This window comes from Sinocyclocheilus anshuiensis, unplaced genomic scaffold (assembly GCF_001515605.1).
Source record: "Sinocyclocheilus anshuiensis isolate Anshui unplaced genomic scaffold, SAMN03320099.WGS_v1.1 scaffold281, whole genome shotgun sequence".
Taxonomy (NCBI): domain Eukaryota; kingdom Metazoa; phylum Chordata; class Actinopteri; order Cypriniformes; family Cyprinidae; genus Sinocyclocheilus; species Sinocyclocheilus anshuiensis.
The window spans coordinates 440,448-464,576 of NW_015540849.1; the positions used below are offsets into that span (position 1 = coordinate 440,448).

Consider the following 24,129-nt stretch of genomic DNA (forward strand, 5'->3'; position numbering starts at 1 on the left):
CAAATACATTTTAACAGCCCCTTTTCGCCACCTACTGGCGTAACAATGTAATCGATAAATCTTCATTTGAAGTGTCAAATTACTTTCAAAAGGATATTTACTCTATTTTAATCGCTACAGTACACATCAGAGTTTATATCTGAACTATAAACTTTTGTCCCAGTACTTCTGTGATTTGAATGTTTGTAACACAGAAATAATGATACTAAATACTTTGTAAAGATGTTTCATATACGTAAATTGCTCTCTGGTCAGCGGCAGGGCGAACGCAGATTTGAATGTCACAGAGTGTGATTCAAGGCTTTAATAGTAGCCAATCAGAATTTTTTGCTCTTATAAACACGAGACGCGCATACTAGTATCCAACTGCAGAGTCGCAGCCCTGATGAATAGAGAAGCGCGACACATTGAAAAAGCTGCAAGGCGCAATGTTCAAAGATGTCCACCTAGCGCATATTTACATAGAAAAACTAATTAAAAAGCAGCGGAGCTTTGTAAATAGCTCAGAGTAATCATGTCATCTCCATGAGAACGTTATGATTGCCAGAACAAATTTACTGTGATTTTTGAAAAGGTCCTGTTCACACATGATCTCTTAATGGTAACTTACCGGTAAAAAGCTTTCCGAGTTTGCATGTGGCCAAATATTAAAAATAAATGGATTTAAACATTGTTTAATCACGCTGTAAAGTGAAACGTCACCAGGCCGTTGGCGCCCTCTGCAGGTATTTTTTATAATACATAATGTACTTAAGTTGGTTATGTTCATATTATCTATAGGCATATTACATTATGTGTTTTAACAGTGTTGTTCAATAAAACCATGTAATTACTTGGTTTTGATACTTTATTTGAGCCAATTATTATTGCCTCATCGTTAGTTTATACATTAATAGACATACCAAAGCCTGGTTTTCACTTAGGTCTATTTGTATTACTAAAAAATATCAGATTACTCAATTGTCAAAATAATCCATAGATTACTTGATTACCAAAATAATCATTAGTTACAGCCCTAGATTTTTTAAATATTTCAAAATACAACTGCATTGTTTTACTTTTTGTAATTAAAATAAATAGTTTATTGAAAATTTCTTAAAAATAGTATTAAAATATTGTCTCATTCTAGTGAACCAAGTTTCTGTATTTTGTCTCATCTCGTGAGCTAAGTGTATTGTCACACCCCTAGTGTCGATAAACAGTGAGCAGTGAAGCAGGAATTTTCCAAGTGTATGTTATAGCTTTCATTCTTCAGGTCAACCATATATTCATGAGAAAAAAATCAGTTTGAATAAGAAAAGCAATAACTTTGCCATAGTATCCTTTCAAATGTTAAAGTTGCCACAGTCATTGCATGCTTTGCATGTGCTGCCCCGTCCCGTCCCCCCGCCCCCGGAAAAAAGTTCAGGCTCAGGATTTTTTTTTGCTTTAACCCCTGCATACTGTGTGGCTAAAAAATGACTGTGAAGCTGTTTCATTCATGACAGACAGCTGCTCTCTTTAGGTCAGTGGCAGTGCGAATGCAAATTTAAATGTTCAAATCACACTGGTGTGATCGTACGCTGCACAGACGAACCAACAAGTGATCACAACATTGATCGCACACGGTTGAGGAATGAAACAGACGAATCATTGGAATTTAGGAATAGAATCACGTTGGTGTTTGAATCGTGTTCGCGATCTTTAACGATCTATTAAATTAAAGTGCTTTGTCATGTTGGTGGTGACACCTCTCTTGCAACATGTTTAGCTATCACAGTCACAGATATTATACTTAGTGTTTTTGGCTTGTGATCGCAAATGTAGCCAAACTTTGGAGCGCTTAGATTAGCGAGCAAGGTCCTGGCAGATCGCTAGGTCCGGTCCTCACAGATGAAGAAGAAAAAAAAAAAAAGGGCATAGGAATCAATAGGGGGAATCGAAATTTTTATTTGACAACAAGTATCCGATTCCTGACCTTAAGTATCCGATTCTGGTTCGATTCCCAACCCAAATATACACTAATGCAATTAAGCTTCGAAATATTCAGCCTGGTAACAGCCCATACAGGAAATACAGTCTGTTTCACATCCTAACCTGTATGCTAGTAGTGAGTTTCTGGAAAATCTCGTAGATCTGGTCCTTGAAACCACGACTCAGCATCTCATCCGCTTCATCCAGCACAAACATTTTAATGTACTTAGAAGCTGGAAGAGGGGTGAACACAAAAAGATAGAGTAAATGACATAACACAGAAATAACACGCAATAAAATAAATAAATAAATAAACAGGGTCTGCATTCACAAGATAAATTTAAGTGAAATTCTTCAAAAATTCTAATGAAGGTCTCAAATATTTTCTTAAAAATTTTTTTAGGAAAAAAATTATACAATTACACATTATAAAATGACGTAATGTAATTATCAAATTAAAGATGAGGCCCCTGTTTGAGTCATTTCTATACTTAAATACATTTTTCTTAGTAGTTACTGAATTCCAAACTCAGCAAAAAGTCAAGTCATGCATAATCATGACAGATCATCGTTCACATTAATAAAACACTAGGTATAAAAATATGAAGCATTACATTATTGATCTATATTTCAAACAACAGTTCAATTAAACATCCTAGCTTTTAAGACAAGTTGGAGGTTATAATAACTTTAAGAGGATTTTTAGGAACATTCTTTTCAGGAATTTTGAGCAGAAAAAAGAATAAAATGTTTAAGAAATATTTTTGGAAATACAAAATAATCTTAACTTTACTGTTAAGTTATAAAATAAATTATTCTTAGAACTTTTTTGTGAATCCAGCCCCAGCACTAGATCACTCACAATACTGAGTACTCACAAAGGAACTTTCGATTAAGCATGTCGTAGACGCGACCTGGGGTTCCAACTACAATATGCGGTGCCTCTGCCTGCAGCTTTTGGACCTCATTGCGCACATTGGTCCCACCGATGCAGGCATGGCACGTCGCACCCATATAGTCTCCAAGAGCCAGAATCACTTTCTGGATCTGTATGGACAAAGAAAATCAAGAGTAATGTAACCTTTAAAACATTTATATGACAAAAAGCACGAAAGTCTATACTTGCATTGATGGCAAGTGTGCCTCTATCCACAGCCTATTGCATGTAAGTGCTGCTTATCGCAGTTTTTTTTTTTTATTACTTTACACAATACTACATACTAGCTTTACATTTCCAAGTAAGCACTTCCATTTTTATAATAATGTATTTACTCACAAACACAACTGAAATCTCTCCCATACCCAAAACATAGTCATACAGTCCTACCCAAAAGCAGTGAGCACAGAGAGAGCACTAACCTGCTGAGCCAATTCACGGGTGGGTGCCAGAACCAAGGCCTGAGAACCTTTTAGCTCTATGTCAATCTGCTGCAGGATAGAGATGGCAAAGGTGGCAGTCTTGCCCGTGCCCGACTGAGCCTGTGCAATGACATCATATCCTAGTGTGGGGAAAAACAAAAGGCCAGATAATGAGCTCTAACTGATAGAAACAGGGTGGTCTTCTTCAAGCATGCAAAGATGGGCAATGGCAGCCTAAAGGGGGGTCTCACAACGGACAAAAAGCACATAGCCCTGTTGAGCCAGTCTTTAAATCTATTTTCTAGAAGTGTATGTACTCCAGTGGTGCCACGCATTGCCTGTCCGCGGCACCCAGCTATGACTCTAGAGGCAGTTCAAAATCCCATAGCTTTCCATTAAATTACACATTATATTTCTTCCGAATCATTGTTAATGCACATAATAACATTGTCATTTGTGTTTCTGTAGCTTGAAAGGCTATATGCTTCATATAGAGAGCTGTAATACAGATCACACTTTCTCTTTCTGTCTTTTTTCCCCTAACACTGAACTTCAAACTCATCAACGCAACTTTGTTCATTTTTGAAGTGAACTTTTGCTTGTTTGGTGAACAGATGAACTGTTTTGGACTGTCATCTTCAACTGAATGTGACGTGTCCAGTGTGCAATACTTGTGAGTTGTATTATGTGCCCAAAAGCTCATTCATAGAAGGTGAACACAAGGGTGTAACTTTGGTTTGAGAAGTGGGGGGGACACAAAATGGGGGAAAATGTTTTCGATTTGAATCCCATTTCCTGCATGTACATACATTTAGGGACTATGGTGATACAAAATCCAGGAAATAATTAAGTTGATTAATGATCAATTCTGCCAAAAAGAATAGTAGGCTTTTTTTATCTTTATAAATAGAATATTAATGTTTAAAAAAAAAAGTTCAATAGATTAATATGCAATGATGATAAAAAAAAGTGAAAAGTGATTCTTTTAAATACTAAAAGCGCCAGTAGGTGGCGGTAAGTCACTGTCTTAATGCGTGAGTCATCGAGTCATTTGTTAATTCAGTAACTAAGCAAGTGGCTGTATTTATAAATGAATCATTGAATCAATGACTTTCGCGAACAATTCGTTCACGAAACACCGCAAAACTCAGCATTTTGTTTGCGTACCCCCTCTGTCGCCTCACGTACCCACGTTTGGGAACCACTGTTCTACATTAAATATTTAGCTAACAACAGTCTGTTACCTAGCAACAGTGTATGTTAACGTTAGCTCAGTCAACGTAGGCTAACATTAACAGGTGTAACGTTAGACAGAAAATATGATTATCCTGACCTGAGCTAATTTACTGAATCAACCAACTCACATCTCCTTTCTTTCTTTCTTTTCATCCATGATGACATTAAAGTCATCTGTTGCTGCTTCTGGCGTTTCATCGCTGACTGTGCCACAACCGTGATACCCAAACATTCATTGAGCTATTTTTAGAGTGCACAAGACGTTCCTGGACGCGGACGCGCGTGTCTGTGTCCTGCTCCTCCGTGTCCGTGACGATGACGGCTTGCGGTTAAAAAAATCATAACAAACGAATTTGAAAGTGGGGGGACCTGCTCATTAGCACTTTCAGTGAGCTATTTTTAGAGTGTGCACGCGACGTTCCTGGACTCGGATGCACACGTCTGTGCCCTGCTCAGTCCTGCTCCTCCGTGGCGATGACGGCGTGCGGTTAAAAAATCATAACAAACGGATTTGAAAGTGGGGGGGACACAAACGTGATTTTGAAAAGTGGGGGGGACATGTCCCCCCTGTCCCCAGTGGAAATTACGCCCCTGGGTGAACATATAATAGAACATCCGATAAATATGGAATGCTTCAGTAAATAGTTTTAATCACAATCTTATTATATATATACTTAAAGGTATCTTACCCTTGATACAAGGGAGAATAGCCCTTTGCTGGATGGCAGAGGGCTTCTCAAAACCATAAGCATAGATTCCCCTGAGAAGAGTCTCACGCAGGTTCATGTCATCAAAGCTGTCCACGATCTCATGCCAGTTACTCTGCAATTACAGGGAAAAGAGTAATTAGATGATGATTAAGATACAGAAGACCACGGACAAGCTAATCTTTACTCCATCTCGCTCTGAAAAGAAAGGATTTGCTATTTGTCACTCAATGCATAATGCATAAAGGATAACAGGTTGGCAGTTTTTCAAAAAAAAAAAAAAAAAAAAGGGGGAATCGCTGACCCCTACAGTGAGGAAAAGACAGTGAAAACAACTGACAGCACATTCAGTGCCAACCCGCTTCTCACAGCTGTGCCAGGAGAGACATGCAGGGAAAATATATATACAGTGTTTATGTAAAATAGTTAATTGTGAAAAATTGTTATGAACTCACTTCAATGACTCCATCTGGCTCCATGCCCTCGGGGCCATTGTCTCTAGGTCTGCAAAAGAATTAGCACCATACACATTAGCACCATACAGTTATTCATGACAGACAGATAGATATTGTATTGATATATCAATGGAAACTATGCTGCAATAGCAGCAAATCAGCACTGTAAGGTAAACAGGGCAGTGTAACATATTTCAGGAATAAGAACATTATACACTAATATTCTTTGTGTGTTTATTTATATATAGACGTTATGCACTAATATTCTATAAAGATGTCATATATTATGACAGTATGTCAAATAAGAAAACAAAACAGATTTCATCTACCATTAAGGCAATATGACATTAAATTAGTAACTGTAAATCGGTTTCCATATACAGTTTTAAACAGAAAATGTATTTAATAGAGAAAATCAGAACAGTTTTAACTGTGTGCAAAAAGAATGAATGGAAGAAAAACAGGCTTTACTCGGGGCCACTAATGGGTTATGTGTCCAGCAGTCTAAATCAATTGGATTGAACACATTAAGTTCATATAACAACACATCGTTCGCGATCTGAACCATAATTTTGAGCCTCTTGAACGTTCACCGTCAATATCCTCAAGCAGGCCCGTCTGCTAAGCGCTCATATGCTAACGCCAGTGGGTTTTTACAACTCATTTGCGACATTCAAGATCAGCAACCACAAGCTACTTCCAACAGCATTTAGAAGCGGGATTACTATATCGACTGACAACATGTATGCATATGATTTCTAATTCATAAATAAATACGTTAAGATCGTTAAATTCCGTCTGCCCTACCTCCCTTCATATTCTGCCGACATTATCACGAAGGGCGAGCACACCGCGAAAATGTTTTATATAGTTTAACACGGGTTTCTTACTAAAATTGTGATTGCAGCATTCGACCATCAGTCAGAATATGGCCCGCCCTTCGCATATTCTCATTGGGTAGTACAGACGTCACTCAACAAATGGTACCCGCCTCTGTCACGTCAATCCTGCCATAGTTTACATGTAATTGGACTAAAGCTAAACCTCAAAATATCATTCGCTTGGCCTACAGTGGCGTAGATCAGCGTCCATAGATTTCCAGGTATGGTCATTGCGTATTCAGCACTGTGAATGTGAAGTTTGCTATTACACAGAAATACTTGGTTTTGTTTGTTGTTTCATAGGAACTTGAAATTCGCACACATAATCTCCATGATTCAGATTTTTCTTTTAGAGTTTTTTGTTTTGTTTTCAATCTTACCGAGCTTTAAATAATAGTATATGATTTGGCTCTTTCCTCTGTAATTATTTTAAACTATGTCTAATTTAAGCATAAATATATTTTAAGAAGTGTGTTATTGATGCGTGAACCATCGCCTTTTTCATCCTTTTTATTTTATCATACCTTGGCAGTTTTAATAGTACATTTTGTTTCGTTATTATTTTAATATGCATTTAAAAGGTACGGCTCGCGCTGTGGCGACTTCTATACTGTAAGAGTACACTCAACACACATACAACTGTTTGTGTTTTTGAATCCAAGCACAGAAATGTAGCAAGTCTAGCCTGTCCACCAAACTGTAGGCCTATTTTTATAGTTAGTTAGCTGCTGTATTTATAACCATTTTGAAGTCACCACATTACAAACTACTACACAAGAACAGTAACATTATGACCAATGCACAAATTGACTAGGCTCAGTTATTTTCGTAGTTTTTATTACTAGTACATCTTACAACAACGTATGCATCTCAAAAGATATAAAAGTTTAATTTACAGCTGCTCTTTTTTCATCTCCATAGTTTTGCATCTTAAATCGCACAGATACATAACAACAGACAAACAATATTGAACAAACAGAACTGCTCTTATAGTGTCGTGGTCCGCATTGACTCTCAGTAAATGAATATCGCATTACATTTTTAAAATGTCTGCAAGTCTCCTCCCTCACCAGTCGATGGTATTACCTTTAACGTACAAGATACTGACATCAAGATCATGAAAAATAAAAAATATAATTGCCAACAATACTGCGGCACCTAAAGAACAGTTCACTGAGGTCAGCTCCCCCTCACACTTCTAGAAAACAACTCCTCTGGCGTTTTGATCTGAACAAACAAACAACTGGGCCGAACAGAGTATGGCGTTCGCCAAGTCAAAATACAAACTGATTGAACGAAAAGAGGGTTAAAAACGTTTGCACGTTTCCCACCTAAATGCTGTCTGGACTTGGAGCTTATTTAGAAGTGTAAGATGTCACAGTCTCACAGAGACAGTTTACAGTCACACAGTTCTTTGTACATTTGTCTCCGTAGCTTGGGCATATCCTGCTGACCGAAGCTGAAAGGCTGTTCCAGGGCCAGGCACTTACAGTACTGGAGAACAATGACAAGAAGAGTGAACATGTGAGTAAAATCAAGTGTTAAAATAACACAGACAATATAAAATATAAAAATGAAACCGACTAATGAGGAAAAAAAAAGCTCACCTGAAGGACAAAAGCTCCACAATCACTGTCATTGTTCTGCCTGGCCACATTCTAAAATATTCCAAGGACAGAAGAGTCAACAGCACATACACAAAATGGCTTTTCCACTCTCTTTTATTTCTTATTTCTCAAATACTTTTGCTAACGCACAAAACGCGCACATCAAATTCACCTTTCACCCTACCATTTTGAAAAAGCCTTTCCACCCTGTGTAAAACTCCTTCTGTTCTCTCTTGACTGCCTCTGCTTGCAGGTATTTGGCAATGTGCTGTAAAACAAAAAGACAGGCTAAGAAATGGTTCAAGGAGCGTAGCCATTAAAATAGCCTCATTAGAACAAACAACACCTACTTTGGGGCAACGACGATTGAGGGCCCTCTGGGAATCGAAATATGTGATGCTACGCTGAGGAACATTCACACACACTAATGACCAGTGCACTTCCAGATGAATAGGGATCAATAAGAACTTCTTCTGGAAAATATCAACCTAATGGGGAGATTTAACAGTGGAATAAACAAGTGAAATAAACGCAATACTACAATGATGATGTTGTATCCACCTTACTTTTTAACATAAAAGTAAAAAAAAAAAAAAGTCGTGCAAAAAGCAGTTAATCAGCTTAAATTTACAATCCTAAAATGTGCAAGTATTGACAAAATCCAGACAAAATCCTTCCCCAGTACTGACATTTTTTGTCCACCGTTTGACCCCATCGTAACCTTTCGTCCGAAGTTTGTCATAAAAGAAGCTGTTGAAAAAGTGGACCTGTAAGTTAAAAAAAACAAGGCACGGTGAGACAGAGAGAGAGAGAGAGTGAATGAGAACTAATGAATTGTTTTCATAGTCATTTAACTGTCTGACATACAGGTTCATATAATGGCTTTGTCATGAGTCAAATGCCCTTGTGCTCGTATGGGTAAATGTGTGTGTGCGCATGTTTTTCCTACCTTTTCAGGAGCAGCATCCATGACCAAATCTCCATACATGTTCATGACCTGCGTGACGCAGTGAGTTACAGACGTAAGAGAGAGAGCCAACTCAGCACAATCCCAGAACAAGGGCCCCCCATTCATCAAATAAAAGAGTCATAACTGTGGATATCTTCTCTATACAACTCTGACAAGCTGATGTAAAAGACAGTGCCATAATAGTGACAAACGTACTGAGAGAGTTACAAATTTGATCAACTACAATGAAAGAGACTCGAAGAACAAAAATATTGGGTCTCATTCACTAATAACAACAAGTGTTGTTAAATGCGCCAAAAAGGTTCCACACACAATTTCTAGTGGATTCAAAACAGGTGGGTATGGACATAATTATTTATTACCCTTCATTTAATATGTTGATGAATCTGAAATATGCTAAATTATCAATAAATTTAAAAAAAGCACAATCCCCATATATAATGAAGTTTGCACAATGTGACGCATTCTTAAAGTCAAGTGTGCCATATTTATAGGATATATATGGTTACAAAAGATTTCTATTTTAAATGTTCTTTTGAACTTTCAGTTGATCAATGAATTTGAAAAAATGGATAACCGTTTACACAAAACTATTTTCAACATCGATAATAAGAAGAAATGTTTCTTGAGCACCAAATCAGAATATTAGAATGATTTCTGAAGGATCATGGGACACTGAAGCCTGGAGTAATGATGCTGAAAATGCAGCTTTGCCATCACAGGAATAAATTACATTTGACAATGTATTCAAACAGAAAACAGTTGTGTTAAATTGTAATATTATTTCACAATATTACTGATTGTATTGTATGTTTGATCAAATAAAAGCAGCCTTGGCGAATATGAGAGACTTTTAAAAACGTTTGAACGATAGTGTATGCCTCCTATACAGGATGGACTGTGATGTGATAAAATGAGAAAGACTTATTGTAGGGTCACAATTTGAGTTGGTTCTGAATTTTATCCAAACTATAGAAAAACGATCCAAGTGTACATATGATTAGTGAATGTGGTCCAATATTAATAATAATGTTCATTAATAATTACAAATTATTTTTAACCAAGAGACCCACCTGATCATTGAGCCAGTTCTGACCATAAAGTGTGCTCAGATCATCCATGGTGAGGACGTGACGTTTGTAGTTTACACGAAACCCCCGCATCGCTGCACTTCCGGACATGCGCTGGTAGGACTGCATTAAATGTTGCACCATTAACTTCCTGTAAGCAGGCACAAGTTAAAATGGTATACAAAATGAGACTTCACAGTCGAGTCTTTCACCAATGTGGCATTTTAAATATCAAGATTCAATAAGCCTTGTGACTGGTGTGAGCCGCCTCTGACCTTTGAGGACTTGAAAAGCTCTCGTTAAAGATCTCCCGAAGCTTCTTCACCACCTCATCCACATGGATGGGAATCAAACTCCCATACTGCTGGAGAAACTCATCCAGAATACCTGAGAAAGAGGAGGAGTGAGAGAAGAATAACCATACTACATATCCTATGTTCCTGTTCCATATTAAGGAAAAATTATATGTTGTACCTTGTACACAAGAGATGTGTTCGCTGCTAAGCTGATTCTGTGGGGAGGACTTTTCCCGTTGAGACTGGACAGTAGCAGGGGAGGCCCGTCCCTCCCTGTCCCCCATGACGGCACCATGGATACCATCCCTTCCTTTCGGAATCCCATGTGTGCTACAGGAGCCTAGGAAATCAATAGGGGTCATTAATAGCCAAGGAGGAGGATAAATGAACAGATGTCACAAGTTGGAATGCTTTGCCAGTCATTTACCGTAGCTTACCTTTGCTAAACAATAAAATAAGAAATATTAAAAGAAATCTATTAATTGTTTATTTATATTTAAAAAATGTAAATTATTTTCATTAAATTATCTTTACTAGCACAAATGGCACTATTTTAAATGATATTTTAATGCATATACAAATGTTCAAACTTTCAAATGTTCACAATTTACACTTCAAACTGAACAACTCATTTTAAAATAGTCAGGTATCACATGCTAAACAATTACAGGGATAGTTGAACCAAAAATGAAAAATCTTGTCATTAATTTCTCACCCTCATGTCGTTCCAAACCCGTAAGACCTTTGTTCATCTTCGGAACACAAATTAAGATTCTTTTTTGATGAAATCCGAGAGCTTTCTGACCCTGCATAGACCGCAACGGAACGGAAATGTTCCCAGACCCAGAAACATAGTAAGGACATCGTTAAAATGGTCCATGTGACATCAGTGGTTCAACCATAATATTACGAAGCTACTAAAATACTTTTTGTGCGCTAAGAAAACAAAAATAACAACTTTATTAAAGGGGTCCTATTATGCTCTTTTATAAAGTCTTGATTTTGTTTTGGGGGTGCACTAGAACAGGCTCTCATACTAGGTTGTTCGAAAAACATTATTTTTCACATATTTTACATTATTACAACACCTCTCTCCCCAGTCTGTCATGAACGGCTTGAATAGTTCCTGTATCAAATGAAGGCCCGCCTTCTGAAATACGAAATATGCCGTGATTGGTTAGCTGGGTCAGTGTGTGTTGTGATTGGCAGCACTCAGCGCCTGGTCGGGAAATGTCATGCCCCTTACCATAGCCGCCTGCGAGCTTCAGTGTAAATATTGCGTCAATATCAATTCAATTTGAGCGCGCTTTAAACCCGGATGATTGTAACCACTCTAAGTTCATCTGCCTTGGGAAAGCTAGCGTGTCTCCGACATAGTGATAACACTCGTTACCTTCTCTAGTGCAGCTCAACCAGGTCTCGTCCCATTCGTCGGTATTTGTGATATCACAAATCCCGGAAAATATGCATTGTAGTCCAAACGAGTCGTTCGTTGTAGTTTTTGAAAAGTGATTTATATTCAATAAAAAACCTCCTTTTGAAGTGGACTTTGAGCTTTGTAACTTTGCAGATCTTTTTTATGCTCAAACAGCAACATTACAGACTAACTAAAGTTGAAAAAGTGAAAAAGCATAATAGGACCACTTTAAACAATTCTTTGCTTTCGTGTCACCTTCCACTGCCATTATCAAGAGTAGCACGACGCATGTTGAATAAAGTTATTTTTGTTTTGTTTGTGCACAAAGTATTCTTGTAGCTTTGTAAAATTACGGTTGAACCACTGATGTCACATGCACTATTTTAGCGAAGTCCGGACTATTTTAACGCGTCAGTTGTGTTGCTTTCTATGCAGGGTCAGAAAGCTCTTGGATTTCATCAAAAATATCTTAATTTGTGTTTCGAAGGTGAACGAAGATGTTACAGTTTTGGAACGACATGAGGGTGAGTAATTAATGACATTTTTGGGTGAACTAACCCTTTAATCTGATCAGCTCTTTTAAAAAAGTTGCAAAGACTAACTTGTTTTCCAAAATTATACCACAAATGTCAATAAGAGAGTTCATACTCACCAGATAAATCAGCTCCTCTTTCTTCTGTTGTCCCCAAACGTCCTTCTGGGTCTCCATTTAACAATGAACTGCCAGACGGTCTCTGGAAAGGTCGACTGCCAGAGTGGCGGCGTCTGTGACATCTGCGTACCCTCCTGTATCCCATAGTTCCTGCCCATTTGGCTCGCTGACGCCAAGTTCTCCACTGCTGGGCCAAACGGTAGCGAATGCTCAAACACTTCTGGCCCCGATACCGCAACCGGGCTAGCTTCCTCTCTTGGAGCGGACTGGGGCTAGTCTGGGTCAAGTAGAGGGTAAAGTCATCTGTAACACTGACATCCATTTCCACTAGCTTTGAGTGCTCTGGCGAGCCCCACTCCTCATCGTCACCTTTATCATTACACTGCAAACCACCCTCGACTTTCCCGTCCACCAGATCCTCTTCACTCTCCATCTCCACATTTTCCTCCTCGTCCTTCACCTCAGGGACAGTATAGTCTGCACCCCACATTCTGATGTCCTCCTCTCTGCGCCCCAGTTTGAAGTGGGCTGGGCTCGGGGCATGTTGGGCCATGGCTGGATTCATTAAATGGCCACCTCCAATGGCACCCCCACCCCCAGCGCCCTCCTGCCCTGCGGTCAGCGTCAGCTCATTGGACCAGTGTGTTTGAGCCAGGCTGCTGCCACTGTCTCTCATGATCCAGGAGCACCCTGCGACCTGCGCCAGCCTGCCTCCTCGCTAATGCGTGACAGAAAACATGACAGTTGTCAGAGCAAAGAACCAACAGAATGCTAAATGCAAAAAATGTAGAACGCAAGCACATGCAGTGACCTGAAACGTGAATAAAACTCTAGTTGTCATTTGAGATACGAACATTAGCAAGATCAGCAAGATTATTTTTTGTGCATTTTAACTTGTTTCTTTCAGGTCTTTTCAGGCAACAGTCCACTTGACCAAACTAACAACCAGAGAATAACAAAAGTGTAAAAAAAAAAACACCAAGCTAGTTAAAAAACAGACTTTTATATGAAAAGGGTCTAGAGTCTCAATGTGTTTAGTATATGTGTCACTAATAAGGTTCTTTTTGACCTAGTAGCAATTTTTAAAGGACTAGTTCAATCAAAAATTTAAATTCTGTCATCATTCACTAACCTGCAAGTTATTTCAAACCTGTATGAGTTTATTTCTTTGTTGCTTTATTCAGTGGCTACCGTCAAGTGTTTGATTTCCAACATTTTTCAAAAGATCTTCTTTTTTGCTCAGCAGAGAAACTCGCACAGGTTTGGAACAACAGGTTTTTAAGAAGCACAGATGTTGATCAAGTAGCACGGATTATTTGTTCACTTCAAGACTAGTAATGTGTTGTAACAAAGTAAATAAGCTCAATTTCGATTTAATGTGAACTTTAAAAATAAACAAAAAAATGTCATATATTTTAATAATACTACTAAAAAACGAAGAAATAGTTCTAATTTTGTATTTCAATTAGGCCTTCCTTGAGAATATGTTTCATTGTAGGGCAGTTATTAGAGGATGGCCTTGGAGATTAAAGTAGAAAAATTCATAACTATATAACTAATGAGGTGTTATAATATGTCACAATACATCACAATCCAAAAATATGTATTGTAGATAGTGATAATACGTACGGTGTATAATTGACCCAAAATGACGCAGAAGGTCACACATTTGTTATTATAGTGCACTGTATATATCATTATTAATACATTAAAACTAAAATAGATTAAAATGTTTAAATGTATGTATTCAGGGTCAGAGTGCAGCGTTTTAACATAATTCTGTACTTTTATCTAAGCAGAACCATGAATACTTCTACTCTGGTGTCACAATTGCTCTGTGCATGGAGAAATTTTAATAAACAACACTTTTTATTAACTGTTCATCATGTCTTAATTAATAATAATAATAATAATAAATACGCGTTTTACTATTTTGCCCTAGTTTAAAGTATCATGAGAGTATGTATTGTGTATCAAATCGTCACATGAGTGTATTGTTTAGCCCTATAATGAAGAGTTAAGTTTCTGATGTAGCCATCCCAGTAATTTGTTATTGACAGTAATACCGAGAAATGTTAGGACAATGTATTCATTTAAAGGTTTATGTAAAATCACTTTACCTTTTTATTTAATGTTATTTAAAGCGAAACTAGCACATGTACGTGGCTGTATTTTGTCCATGCAGTTGTCAATGTTCACGCAAGAAGAGAGTCAACGCCGCAGCAGAGCTGGATGCGCTTTGTTCCGCTCTTTCAAATCAAGCACCGATCACAAATAAACACTGCTTGGCCTCCGGTGTCGAGATGCAGAAAATGTGGGGTGTCGGCACCACCGATTACTCACCGTTTAACCGTAACCTCAAGCCAAAAGCTTTGGCGTTGTCTGCCAACTCAAAAAGCGGATAACTAAGTTTTGCGAGGATATAAAATGAAAGATAAAATAAAGGCTGATTTAAATCTTGGCTCATTCAATGAGAGCTGGCGCTTCTTTTGGGCGAAAACACTCTTCTTCCGCCGCGTCTATATGACGTCACGTCGGTGTACGCACGCGGTGGACAGGAACGTGAACTACATTTGAAAATAATTTATAATACGACATGACCCAATAATGTTATTTTAAATGTTTCCTGAAGCTATTAAACACGTATTTAAATAATTGTAGTCATCCACACCCCCTTCAAACCACTCAAATGCACCACGCATAACTAAAAAGTAAATGAAATATTACCAGTCACAAGTCATTCTTGAGAAGTGGGACAAAACGGTGCAAAATTGAAAAAATAAAATCTTGTACTCAGACAAATGAAACTACAATTATGTATCTTATATGTACTAAGCTACTGAGCTATGCTTTGATACAACCTCCCAACTTTTCTCTTTTTTAACAAAATGTGCTTTTTTACCTTGGACTGTGTAATGTAATTTCAACGTTATCTTTAACAGCATTCAAGATGTTTTTAACATTTCAAAACACATTCTCGTGTTAGCAGACAGATTACACTTTCACATGTGACCAACAATTCCACAACAAATATAAAATATCATAATGAAATATTATCAAAATATTCATCTGACGGAGGTGACGGAAACCTGAATTTGTAGGCAGAGCCTGTCTGACACTGCTGTACTCTGCAGAGGTGAACTGTGGCCAGGGACTCCTTTAGAGTGACAGCTGCCCCTGATATTCCCTGGTTTTATTACATTTTATTGAATGTCTGACGGTGTTGACAAAAAGTGGGGACGCAACTTTAAAATCTTATTAAACATGCATGTGTCATTAAAAAACAACCTTGCTTTGATAGGAGATATTATTAAGTGTTGCTTTTGACAAAACAAGCTCTTTTTCATCATTAAAAAAAAACATTTTTATCAATTGTATTGCATATGAATGATTGAACCCTTCTCTGTGGACACACTGTTTTAGACGTAGTGAGAGGACATTAAGAAACATAGATTTGGTATAATAATGAGAAAATTAAATTGAAGGTGATAATTGTGTTAAATACATTCTATTATTAATCCATCATGACATTTAAAATTGAAAATGTTATTTTTAAACCTAATAGCAGGTGCTGGACCTGTTTTGTCCCATGTCTCAAGAATTGTGATATATTAAATGACAAGTGTAATATTATGTTCTTGACTGATAAATAGTACAACATTAGAGCACCACAGTTCTAAAAAACGTAACTCTCCACTGTGAATGTCTTCGAAAATGATGTAAAAATTTTCATCTCAGATGACATATCCTCTACTTCAGAGGATAGATTTTTTAAATCACATCAATGTTTATTCAGGTTGTTACTTTCAAACCTTCTGAAAGTCTGGAGGCTAGTGAGGATTCTGTGTGAATCCTACAATTATGTAGGCTACCCCTAAATTGGTGAATTATCAGTCAGCTCTCTATTGGCAGATAACTGCTGAAAATTGCAGTATGCCATTCTGGCACAATGGCAGCAGAAAAAGCCTTACTCATGCACTTCAGTTTGTGAACTGAGATCAGAAATGAATATTCCTAATCAGCAATGATAATCTATATGTATACCTTTCAAAAATACTCTATGAAAAGCATGATAAGGCAAATGTCGAGATGTTCATGACAACTTCTTTTCATAGACGTTCAGTAAAAAAAAAAAAGAATGGATGGATAGTGTAATTACTCTGAACTTTGTTGTCATAAAATTGTTTTAGAGGTGTGGTCACAGAAACATTTTCTTTCTTCTAGAGAGCAAGGAGATTTCAGTAGGAAATGGATTATTTAATATTCTTACAAAAGAGAAAATCAACACTAAAATATTGTTTATCTATAGCCAGACTGGGTTACAGCTATTTTGTAAAATGCTTTTATAGTGATTTTACTGATGTTAGAACAAAACAGAAAGTACATACAAGTGGTAAAGGTAGTGATACTACACATGAATATTCCAGAAAAAAATTAAACAAGAACCACAATCTTTCTCCCACTCCCTACTAGCCAAACACACTGCAACGCTGTCCTGAGTCACCGGTCTGCTCAAAGAACATGAAGTCCTGCAGGACAACACAGAGAAACAATAAAATGAAATATATAAATGGCCATATAAAGAAAGTAACAGGAAAAAGCAAAACTGGTGGATGAATTAATGTTTTTGTGTCATATCTCACTATAAGGAAACATGCTCCCAGCAGAACTGCTTTCATCCTCACATCCAAGTCCATGGGAAAGTTAATGCCAAAATTATCAGTATCAGTCAGTGTCTCTTTGATGAAGCCAGTCCACTGTTTACTGATGCGACCAACAGAATGCCCATCCTTACTGGTAATCTGCACCAGAGGACAGAAAAATAAAACACAAACTATTTTCTTTTGGTCTGGAAAACACAGTGTGAATATCCTTATACCCTGATATGTTTAAATATCTCAAAAACGATTGCAGTCACACACACACACGTGGCAAATGGACACAATAACAGATAAATACATACATCAAAATCCACATCCCCACAGCAGCTGATGGCACACAAAGGTCCTTCGATGGACAGCACCTTTGTTTTGGACATGTCATAGATAGAGAACTTGGGCTTAAATATGTGCCAGTCTTGCTTGATGTAACCAATTGTATTCCCTGGTGGAGCCTGTACCTCCATCTTCAGTCAATGTCCCATTCCGACAGGAAAAAGAATTGGAGAATGGGTTATGTAAATACATATATAATATTTATTGTAAATTTAGCAATTTCAGAAAATCGTGTTGAAATGTTTTTTTTCCTCTGTCTCTCCAAAGGTCAGAAAAGCTGCATTCTGAGTTGTTACCTCTTGAAGACAGCAGGGGAAACAGCAGGATGTGCAGCGGTAAGGCCTGATTAAGTGAATCACTTCCTGATCAAAATTATCTTTTATCTGCAGCTCAAAACTCCTCAGAGGGCCACAGATATTTCGTGTGCAGCAGTCGGTGTTTTCTTTAGCATGGAAGATCTTTTGACCCATGCTGTTCTTAATCTCATACTGGTTATTAGTCTCAAAGCCAATAATGGCTGGAAAAGAAGATCATTTGTTCATTAGCATTTGACTTATAATTTAGTGTGTCCAACAAAAAGACAAAAGGGTAAAGATTTAAAGTTATATATGACAAAAGTGTTTAATAACTTCAGAAACTTTACCTTCAAGGAGCTCAATCTTTTGATGGACTAATATCTGGTCAATCTGTAAGAGCAGACCAGAAAGCAGATATATTCCATTGTACATTTTCCTATTATAACATACCAATTATTGTGTACACCTTTGAGGGATTGTTCAACCAATAATGGAAACTCTATCGTTGTTTACTAAACCTGTATGAATTTCTGGTCACACTTTAATTTAGGGACCAGTTCTCACTATTAACCAACTATTAACTATGACTTTTGCCTCAATAAACAACTAATTTGTTGCTTATTAATAGTTAGTAAGGTAGTTGTTAAGTTTAGGTATTGGGTAGGCTTAAGAGATGTAGAATATGGTCATCCAGAATAAGGCATTAATATGTGTATCATTAGTACTAATAAACAGCCAACATGTTAGTGATATGCATGCTAATAAGCATCTAGTTAATAGTGAGAATTTGTCTCTAAACTGTTTTTTTTTTTCAAACTATAGAAGTGGGTTACCCACAGAAGAAAGAAACAGTTCAGAACAAACGGCGAGTAAATGATTTTTTTTTGTTTGAACTGTGCCTTTTTGACATATTATATTACTTACTTATTGTGACAATTGGCATATGTAATTGTACTACTCTTACCATCTTATTTACATGAAATAATTCATTTTTCATGACACACTCACCTGTGTAAGGTACTCCAAAGCAGGTGGGACAGCCGCTGGGTTAGAATAAAGCTGGGACATGTTGAACTAAATAAACAGCAAACGGGTTTCTAATAGAGAGAAAACAACGAATTCATTATTCCATACACTTCACAAATAAAACAAACCATTGTGCCATTAACTGGTGTAAAATGACAGGAAATAATTGATATTTATTTTTTGTCATATAGGTCCACAACACACTTAAATGGTTAAGGAAAAATCACCTCGATCTCTTTTTAAGAGACACTAATCCACTGAATATAAAGTGTTTGAGGCCATTTCTATTGTAATAAATGTTTAGCTACTTTAAAGTACAGAATATGCTGACAAAATATCCTGCCTATGAAAATGCATAACAAATAGCATTTTCCTTTAAAAAAAATTTGCATTAACTTGCAAATTTGTAACCTGAGACCATTAAGCAAACTACAGAAGTAAAAATGACATTCAAAAATGAGATGATGCTTGAATTGGCAAAACTAAATCCAATTTCTATATTGTATATGCGCTTACCTCACGTTAAGTAGCTGATTGTTGAAATAATGGCAAGCACAGTGTTACAGCCGATCAAGTGAAGAGTCATGCACCTGTACTACAGCATGTGACTGGGGGAAAGTGTGCATATGTGAATGTCTTGTCACACCCCTTTGCCCACACTCCCTTTGGATTTTACTCACGGAAAGAGCAGTGACGTCAGCAAACAAAACAGTGCAAATGAAAAGCGGCTTGACTTTTAAAGAACATTTATTTTTTAGAATTCACTGCTGTAAATGGTCAGAAAAATATAGCATTTCGTCATCTTTCAAACATATACACCTGTACATACATGTACTATTTACACTGGGATGCAGGACACATGAACAAAATAAGAGAAATCTGTTTTCAGTCTTAAAATCAAAAACTCGATTCTACCATTGTTTTTGACAGAATACACAAATAACACAAATCAAGCCGTAAAACTTTCTAAATACGCTGACGATATCTGCTTTACAATGGTCAAAGGTTAATCTGAGAACATCCTGTAACAATAAAAGTGAGGATATTCATCACAAGGCTGAAAACGTTACTTAGAAAAAACAATTACATTGATTTGAACAGCGTTTGAGAGTTGTAAAGATCTGAGCTGGAGGTGTTCCTTATCTACCACTCCTATTTGCACTTATTAAGTCTTTCATACAGTGCTCCATGACCCAAATAAGGTGTGTTGGTTTAGTGCGACACCTGTGCTTAACAAAATCTTAATTGTCCTAAAATACGGTCAATTTGCCTTGACTGGTTTTGTGAGATTCATCCATCTTGACGTATATTAATGCAAATAAGTGCATGAGTTTTAGTATGCCTTATACCTGAAAAACCAAGAGCAGCCTTTCAAAACAGAACGAAGGAGAACAAATGGAGTCATATAAATCAACTTTTTTAATTTAACAGAAACTAATTAAGAGTAATCAGAATGGTAAACAGCACAGGTATGAGAACGTCTCATTCATTTAAATATACACACAGGATCTGCTCCCATACATTCATTCTCGGTGGTCTCTTTTAACCGTGGACCCACGAGAGTCCCTGCATCTGTAGCAGTAGAAAATATCAGGTACATTGGACTTCTTAATCTTAGCGCAGGAGAGATGGACCCATATGGAGCACTCGTCACATTCAATCATGGGACGTCCGGCAAAAGGCTTCCCGCAATAACACGTAATCAAATCCCATGAATCATCACCTATAACGGATAGAACAAATAAAGGATGGTTGAAAGATAAATAATGATCAGATGTTTTCTTCAGTTTACATTTATGACAGAAATGTTATTCTAGCTATATACATTAAATACACTACTAGCACGCCAAGTCTAATCAAGACACTTACCAGATTCTACCATAATATCCTCATCAGTCACCAATGTGTCCGTTTCGCAAGAGCTCAGGTCTGTTTCTTGATTGGACTCCAGTTTAAGCCCCGCCTCATGCATGTGTATGGCCTGTTCTGTTAGCTCCTCCTCCTTTTGAAGCCCCTCGTTCAAAGGGCTTGTGGATGGAAAGTGTCTCTCAGCCTTTACCGATCTCTTTATTTTCTTTAGTGCTGCTTTCGATTGTTTGTGCGCTCTTGCCTCCGAGATGCTTTTTCTCGGCCCTCCTAAAGAGAAGCGTCCGAGTTTCTTCACCTTCTTCCGCTCAGCTTTACTATGCAGATGCATCTGGTTCAATCTCATCTTGTCTAAGGAGCTCTCCGACTGAAGATGGCTGAACTCTGTGCTGCTCCTGTCGGTCTCAGCTTTGTGGACCAAACTGTGAATGTTGTCGAGGCTGGAGTGTGCATCCGTCCAGCTATCCTTTACGGACCCTTCGCCCGAGAGCTCAGAAAGCTCGTGTGCACATGGAGATGAAGATGGAGACCATGAACTCTCCTGGAAACACACATCACCACAATTTGCCCTATTTATCTGCATACGATTTTGCATTGCATGGTGGAAAATAAGCTTATAAAACAGCCGTGGCTTAATATTTTTCAACAAACCATATTGGACCTGATCAATATTTCTCATTAATGAGTGAATGAATATATTGAATGATGCTGTTATTACTATATTTTTAATAAGTTTAGCCCTTTTGATTAATTCAATATATAAATAATTCAAATTTTACATGAACTACAGAAGAAAAAAACCCCACTGTGATAGGGGATTTAAATAAGCATAAAAAATGTTATTGGAATGTATCACTATATAATTTATAACAATCAGAGAATTGCCAGTATCATCTCTACTGAAATCAATGGATTTAAATAGATTGCTCTGAATTCATGACTGCTCAAAAACAGTCTAAATCTACAACAAAGACATTCATTTACAACAAAACATCAAATGCATTAATTTTAGTCACATGAACTGTCACTGTCCGATGAAAAGGATGATACATTTTTTTAAGTCCCAAAAGTGTTTGTGATATGGTAAACAGGCTCAATATGTTTTACAAAAGTATTTTTAATCCTCAGTTGATATCTGAATTAAAAAGTTGAAGTTTTTAAATGGTTATATCTAAAAAACGATTTAAACTTTTTGTTTAAAATTGTGTCTGTTTTGACAGATTTCCAAAGTTTGGTTTCCACACAAAAAAATAAAGCATTTATTTAAATAAATGTTTATGTATCTCCTCTGGGTCAAAACTGACCAGAATGCAATTAGGGTTAAGTATTTTAACACACACACACACACACACACACACACACACAATCTACAGTCAGCAGCAGGTGATTATCATGAAGATGGTCAAAGCTGCCACTTAATTGCTGTACAAAAAGACTATAATTTATGACATTCAACTCACTTCTTTCTGAGGTGGAATGTACCCAGCATAGGCCAGGACAAAGCTGCAAAACTTATTGAAATCCTCTACGGTCCTCTTCCTACGCTCTGGAGGCTGGAACAAAGAAAATGTACATTAATAGTGACCAATCATAGTGATTCACAGTATGTTTACAGTGATATCTAAAGCTATAACATCAGTCTGTCACCAATCTGACACTATTGTCAAAATGAAAATATTTTTGCCAATTACTACAGGCTAATACTGATCTCATCCACAGCCCATCCCCCCCATGTTCGGCCACATGTGGCCTAAGCTATAAATAAGTAACGAGGCTGTGTCACCATTTAAAACTATTACAGATTATAACTGCGACAGCACTTACCAAAGCCTCCGTTTTACAATTCCGGACGGTGTCTGTAAAAGAAACAGAAGAAATCGCCATTACTGGCCAAACCTGTTACTGTTAAATGCTGAAACTACAACCTTAAATGAACTGTCAAGTTAGCTTTAGCCTGGGCTATTTGGATACTGTTAAAGTAACTTAAAAATAATTTCCTTACGTGATTATTGGAATGCTACAAACGTACGAAATCGAATTCTAAACATTAAACTTTGTTGCAAATGTTCCGTGAACTCAGTTGCTCGAGTAAACATCCGAACAGAAGCTGCTTATGCTAAAAGCTAATGAGTAGATGCAACCTTGTCAAGTCAGCAAAACAAGGAGGCAAATTGGCATCAGAACTATTCAAGTAAGTTATGCTTAGAAAATGATATGTTATGTATCTGCAGGTAGTAGAGAGGCCATGTTAGGTGTACTTAACCTAAGAGGATATCTCACTGCTAGCATGAGTAGTTAATCCAGTCAGGAGCGCTTTGTTAAATGGATGTTTCACGAGGCTCGTTTAAAACTTCGAGTATCGGTGTGCCCCTAAAATAAAATGAAAAGAGAATACGTGTATGACAACAAAACAGCACATATTTACCTTGGTGATGATCCACAATACCCAACATGGTGGGGTAACGTTACGTTAGTACCACAAAGTTGGGTGGTTCTTGGTGTTGGCTGTTTGATTTCCTGCTAATGATCTTGAGTCACTTTGAGGAAAAGCGAAATTTCTTCCAGTTGAAAATATATGCGAGTCCGGGTGCTTTTGAATTTAACAGATAACTAATAAGCTACCGCACAACCGAAGGGAGGTAACGTTATGCCATATGCTCAGAGTAGTTTAGTCATCAAAACTGTAATACTAAGCAAACGACCAGATTTTTCGACGATTAGATCATGGTCCAGCTAAAATTAAACTGGACCGTGTATTATTTCGTCCAGACCTCAATTATCGATGATGATGGTGGTGGTCTCGTCTTCGATCCTCGTTGATCACCAGCGAATTTAAGCTGATGGCTTTAGATCTAACGTACAAAACTGCTGACACCTTGATTGTATCCACAAACGCGAGGCAAAGATGAAAAATAGCAAGTTAGCTAGCAGTTTTCGAATATCGAAAAATCTAAATCGAGCTTTTTGCAACTGCATTCAACAAAGTCTTGAACGTCTGGGCTACGCGCGGTCTCGACAGGAATCACCCTGTGACGCAACCACGCAAAGAGCGCCACTTTTCTGCGTGATGCATATTGATATGAACGTAATGAATATGCATGACAGATTGTCAAACATAATCCAAAATCTGACAAAATAGACAACGCAGTTTTTATTCGTATTCATTGGTGGAATACACTGTGCCCAGACTTGGTAAATGTCAACCGTTACGATGCGAGGCTGGCTTCTTGCAGTAACGTCCTTGTGTTCGTACGATGAACACAGGAAATGGGGAAACTGTGGTTCGATGGGCGCCATGTTGGATCAGATGCGCTATGCATTTCCACGCATAATCTCCTCTGGGG

General features: G+C 37.5%; 4 protein-coding genes and 1 long non-coding RNA gene across 6 annotated transcripts in view; 1 reads left to right on the plus strand and 4 right to left on the minus strand.

Annotated features, from left to right (window-relative positions):
• LOC107687701 (eukaryotic initiation factor 4A-I-like) overlaps positions 1-6,601 on the minus strand; it is an 11,201-nt gene extending 4,600 nt beyond the window's left edge. Inside the window, exons 1-6 of the mRNA XM_016485143.1 lie at positions 6,518-6,601; positions 5,711-5,759; positions 5,238-5,370; positions 3,313-3,452; positions 2,832-3,000; positions 2,077-2,186 (exon numbers count right to left, since the gene is read on the minus strand). Of these exons, the coding sequence (XP_016340629.1) occupies positions 2,077-2,186; positions 2,832-3,000; positions 3,313-3,452; positions 5,238-5,370; positions 5,711-5,759; positions 6,518-6,540 (624 nt within the window). The 5' untranslated portion in view covers positions 6,541-6,601. The remainder of the gene's footprint in view (positions 1-2,076; positions 2,187-2,831; positions 3,001-3,312; positions 3,453-5,237; positions 5,371-5,710; positions 5,760-6,517) is intronic.
• A 141-nt stretch (positions 6,602-6,742) lies between these two features.
• Positions 6,743-9,571, plus strand: LOC107687681 (uncharacterized). Its single transcript, XR_001634155.1, has 3 exons — positions 6,743-6,812; positions 8,026-8,115; positions 9,156-9,571. It is a non-coding gene; the product is annotated as an uncharacterized LOC107687681 (long non-coding RNA).
• On the minus strand, positions 7,392-15,129 carry LOC107687680 (sentrin-specific protease 3-like). Of its 2 annotated transcripts, none has more exons than XM_016485118.1 (11): positions 14,947-15,128; positions 12,604-13,321; positions 10,713-10,874; positions 10,514-10,625; positions 10,242-10,389; positions 9,148-9,195; positions 8,888-8,965; positions 8,549-8,686; positions 8,383-8,466; positions 8,199-8,249; positions 7,392-8,085 (listed from the first exon to the last, which is right to left on the minus strand). In XM_016485118.1, the coding sequence occupies exons 2-11, from the start codon at positions 13,277-13,279 to the stop codon at positions 7,975-7,977; spliced, it is 1,608 nt and encodes a 535-aa protein (XP_016340604.1). In that variant the 5' UTR covers positions 13,280-13,321; positions 14,947-15,128; the 3' UTR covers positions 7,392-7,974. The 2 variants fall into 2 exon arrangements, 1 of the variants encoding a protein (XP_016340604.1); XR_001634154.1 differs by having other exon boundaries at positions 8,057-8,085; positions 8,371-8,466; positions 14,947-15,129.
• A 1,930-nt stretch (positions 15,130-17,059) lies between these two features.
• On the minus strand, positions 17,060-19,504 carry plscr3a (phospholipid scramblase 3a). The gene is made up of 7 exons (XM_016485154.1): positions 19,436-19,504; positions 18,902-18,990; positions 18,241-18,283; positions 17,894-18,114; positions 17,567-17,728; positions 17,247-17,405; positions 17,060-17,132 (listed from the first exon to the last, which is right to left on the minus strand). Exons 2-7 carry the CDS (start codon positions 18,959-18,961, stop codon positions 17,073-17,075), a joined length of 705 nt encoding a protein of 234 aa, XP_016340640.1. The 5' UTR covers positions 18,962-18,990; positions 19,436-19,504; the 3' UTR covers positions 17,060-17,072.
• Positions 19,505-19,659: 155 nt separating this feature from the next.
• LOC107687682 (PHD finger protein 23A-like) lies at positions 19,660-23,940 on the minus strand. The gene is made up of 5 exons (XM_016485119.1): positions 23,211-23,940; positions 22,610-22,641; positions 22,246-22,338; positions 20,789-21,326; positions 19,660-20,642 (listed from the first exon to the last, which is right to left on the minus strand). Exons 1-5 carry the CDS (start codon positions 23,236-23,238, stop codon positions 20,443-20,445), a joined length of 891 nt encoding a protein of 296 aa, XP_016340605.1. The 5' UTR covers positions 23,239-23,940; the 3' UTR covers positions 19,660-20,442.
• Positions 23,941-24,129: the final 189 nt, after the last annotated feature.

Excerpts from the sequence above, each read along its gene's own strand:
- LOC107687680 (XM_016485118.1), bottom strand. The coding sequence starts at position 13,279 with ATGAGAGACAGTGGCAGCAGCCTGGCTCAAACACACTGGTCCAATGAG. Across the intron at positions 9,196-10,241 it reads AGAACTGGCTCAATGATCAG|GTCATGAACATGTATGGAGA; the intron begins GTGGGTCTCTTG and ends TGCGTCACGCAG. Across the intron at positions 8,467-8,548 it reads TCAATCGTCGTTGCCCCAAA|CACATTGCCAAATACCTGCA; the intron begins GTAGGTGTTGTT and ends TTTGTTTTACAG.
- plscr3a (XM_016485154.1), bottom strand. The coding sequence starts at position 18,961 with ATGTCCCAGCTTTATTCTAACCCAGCGGCTGTCCCACCTGCTTTGGAG. Across the intron at positions 18,115-18,240 it reads AAAGATTGAGCTCCTTGAAG|CCATTATTGGCTTTGAGACT; the intron begins GTAAAGTTTCTG and ends CTTCTTTTCCAG. Across the intron at positions 17,729-17,893 it reads TCCCCTGCTGTCTTCAAGAG|ATGGAGGTACAGGCTCCACC; the intron begins GTAACAACTCAG and ends CATTGACTGAAG.
- LOC107687682 (XM_016485119.1), bottom strand. The coding sequence starts at position 23,238 with ATGTTGGGTATTGTGGATCATCACCAAG. Across the intron at positions 22,642-23,210 it reads TATTGTGGATCATCACCAAG|ACACCGTCCGGAATTGTAAA; the intron begins GTAAATATGTGC and ends TTTCTTTTACAG. Across the intron at positions 22,339-22,609 it reads ATTGTAAAACGGAGGCTTTG|CCTCCAGAGCGTAGGAAGAG; the intron begins GTAAGTGCTGTC and ends TCTTTGTTCCAG.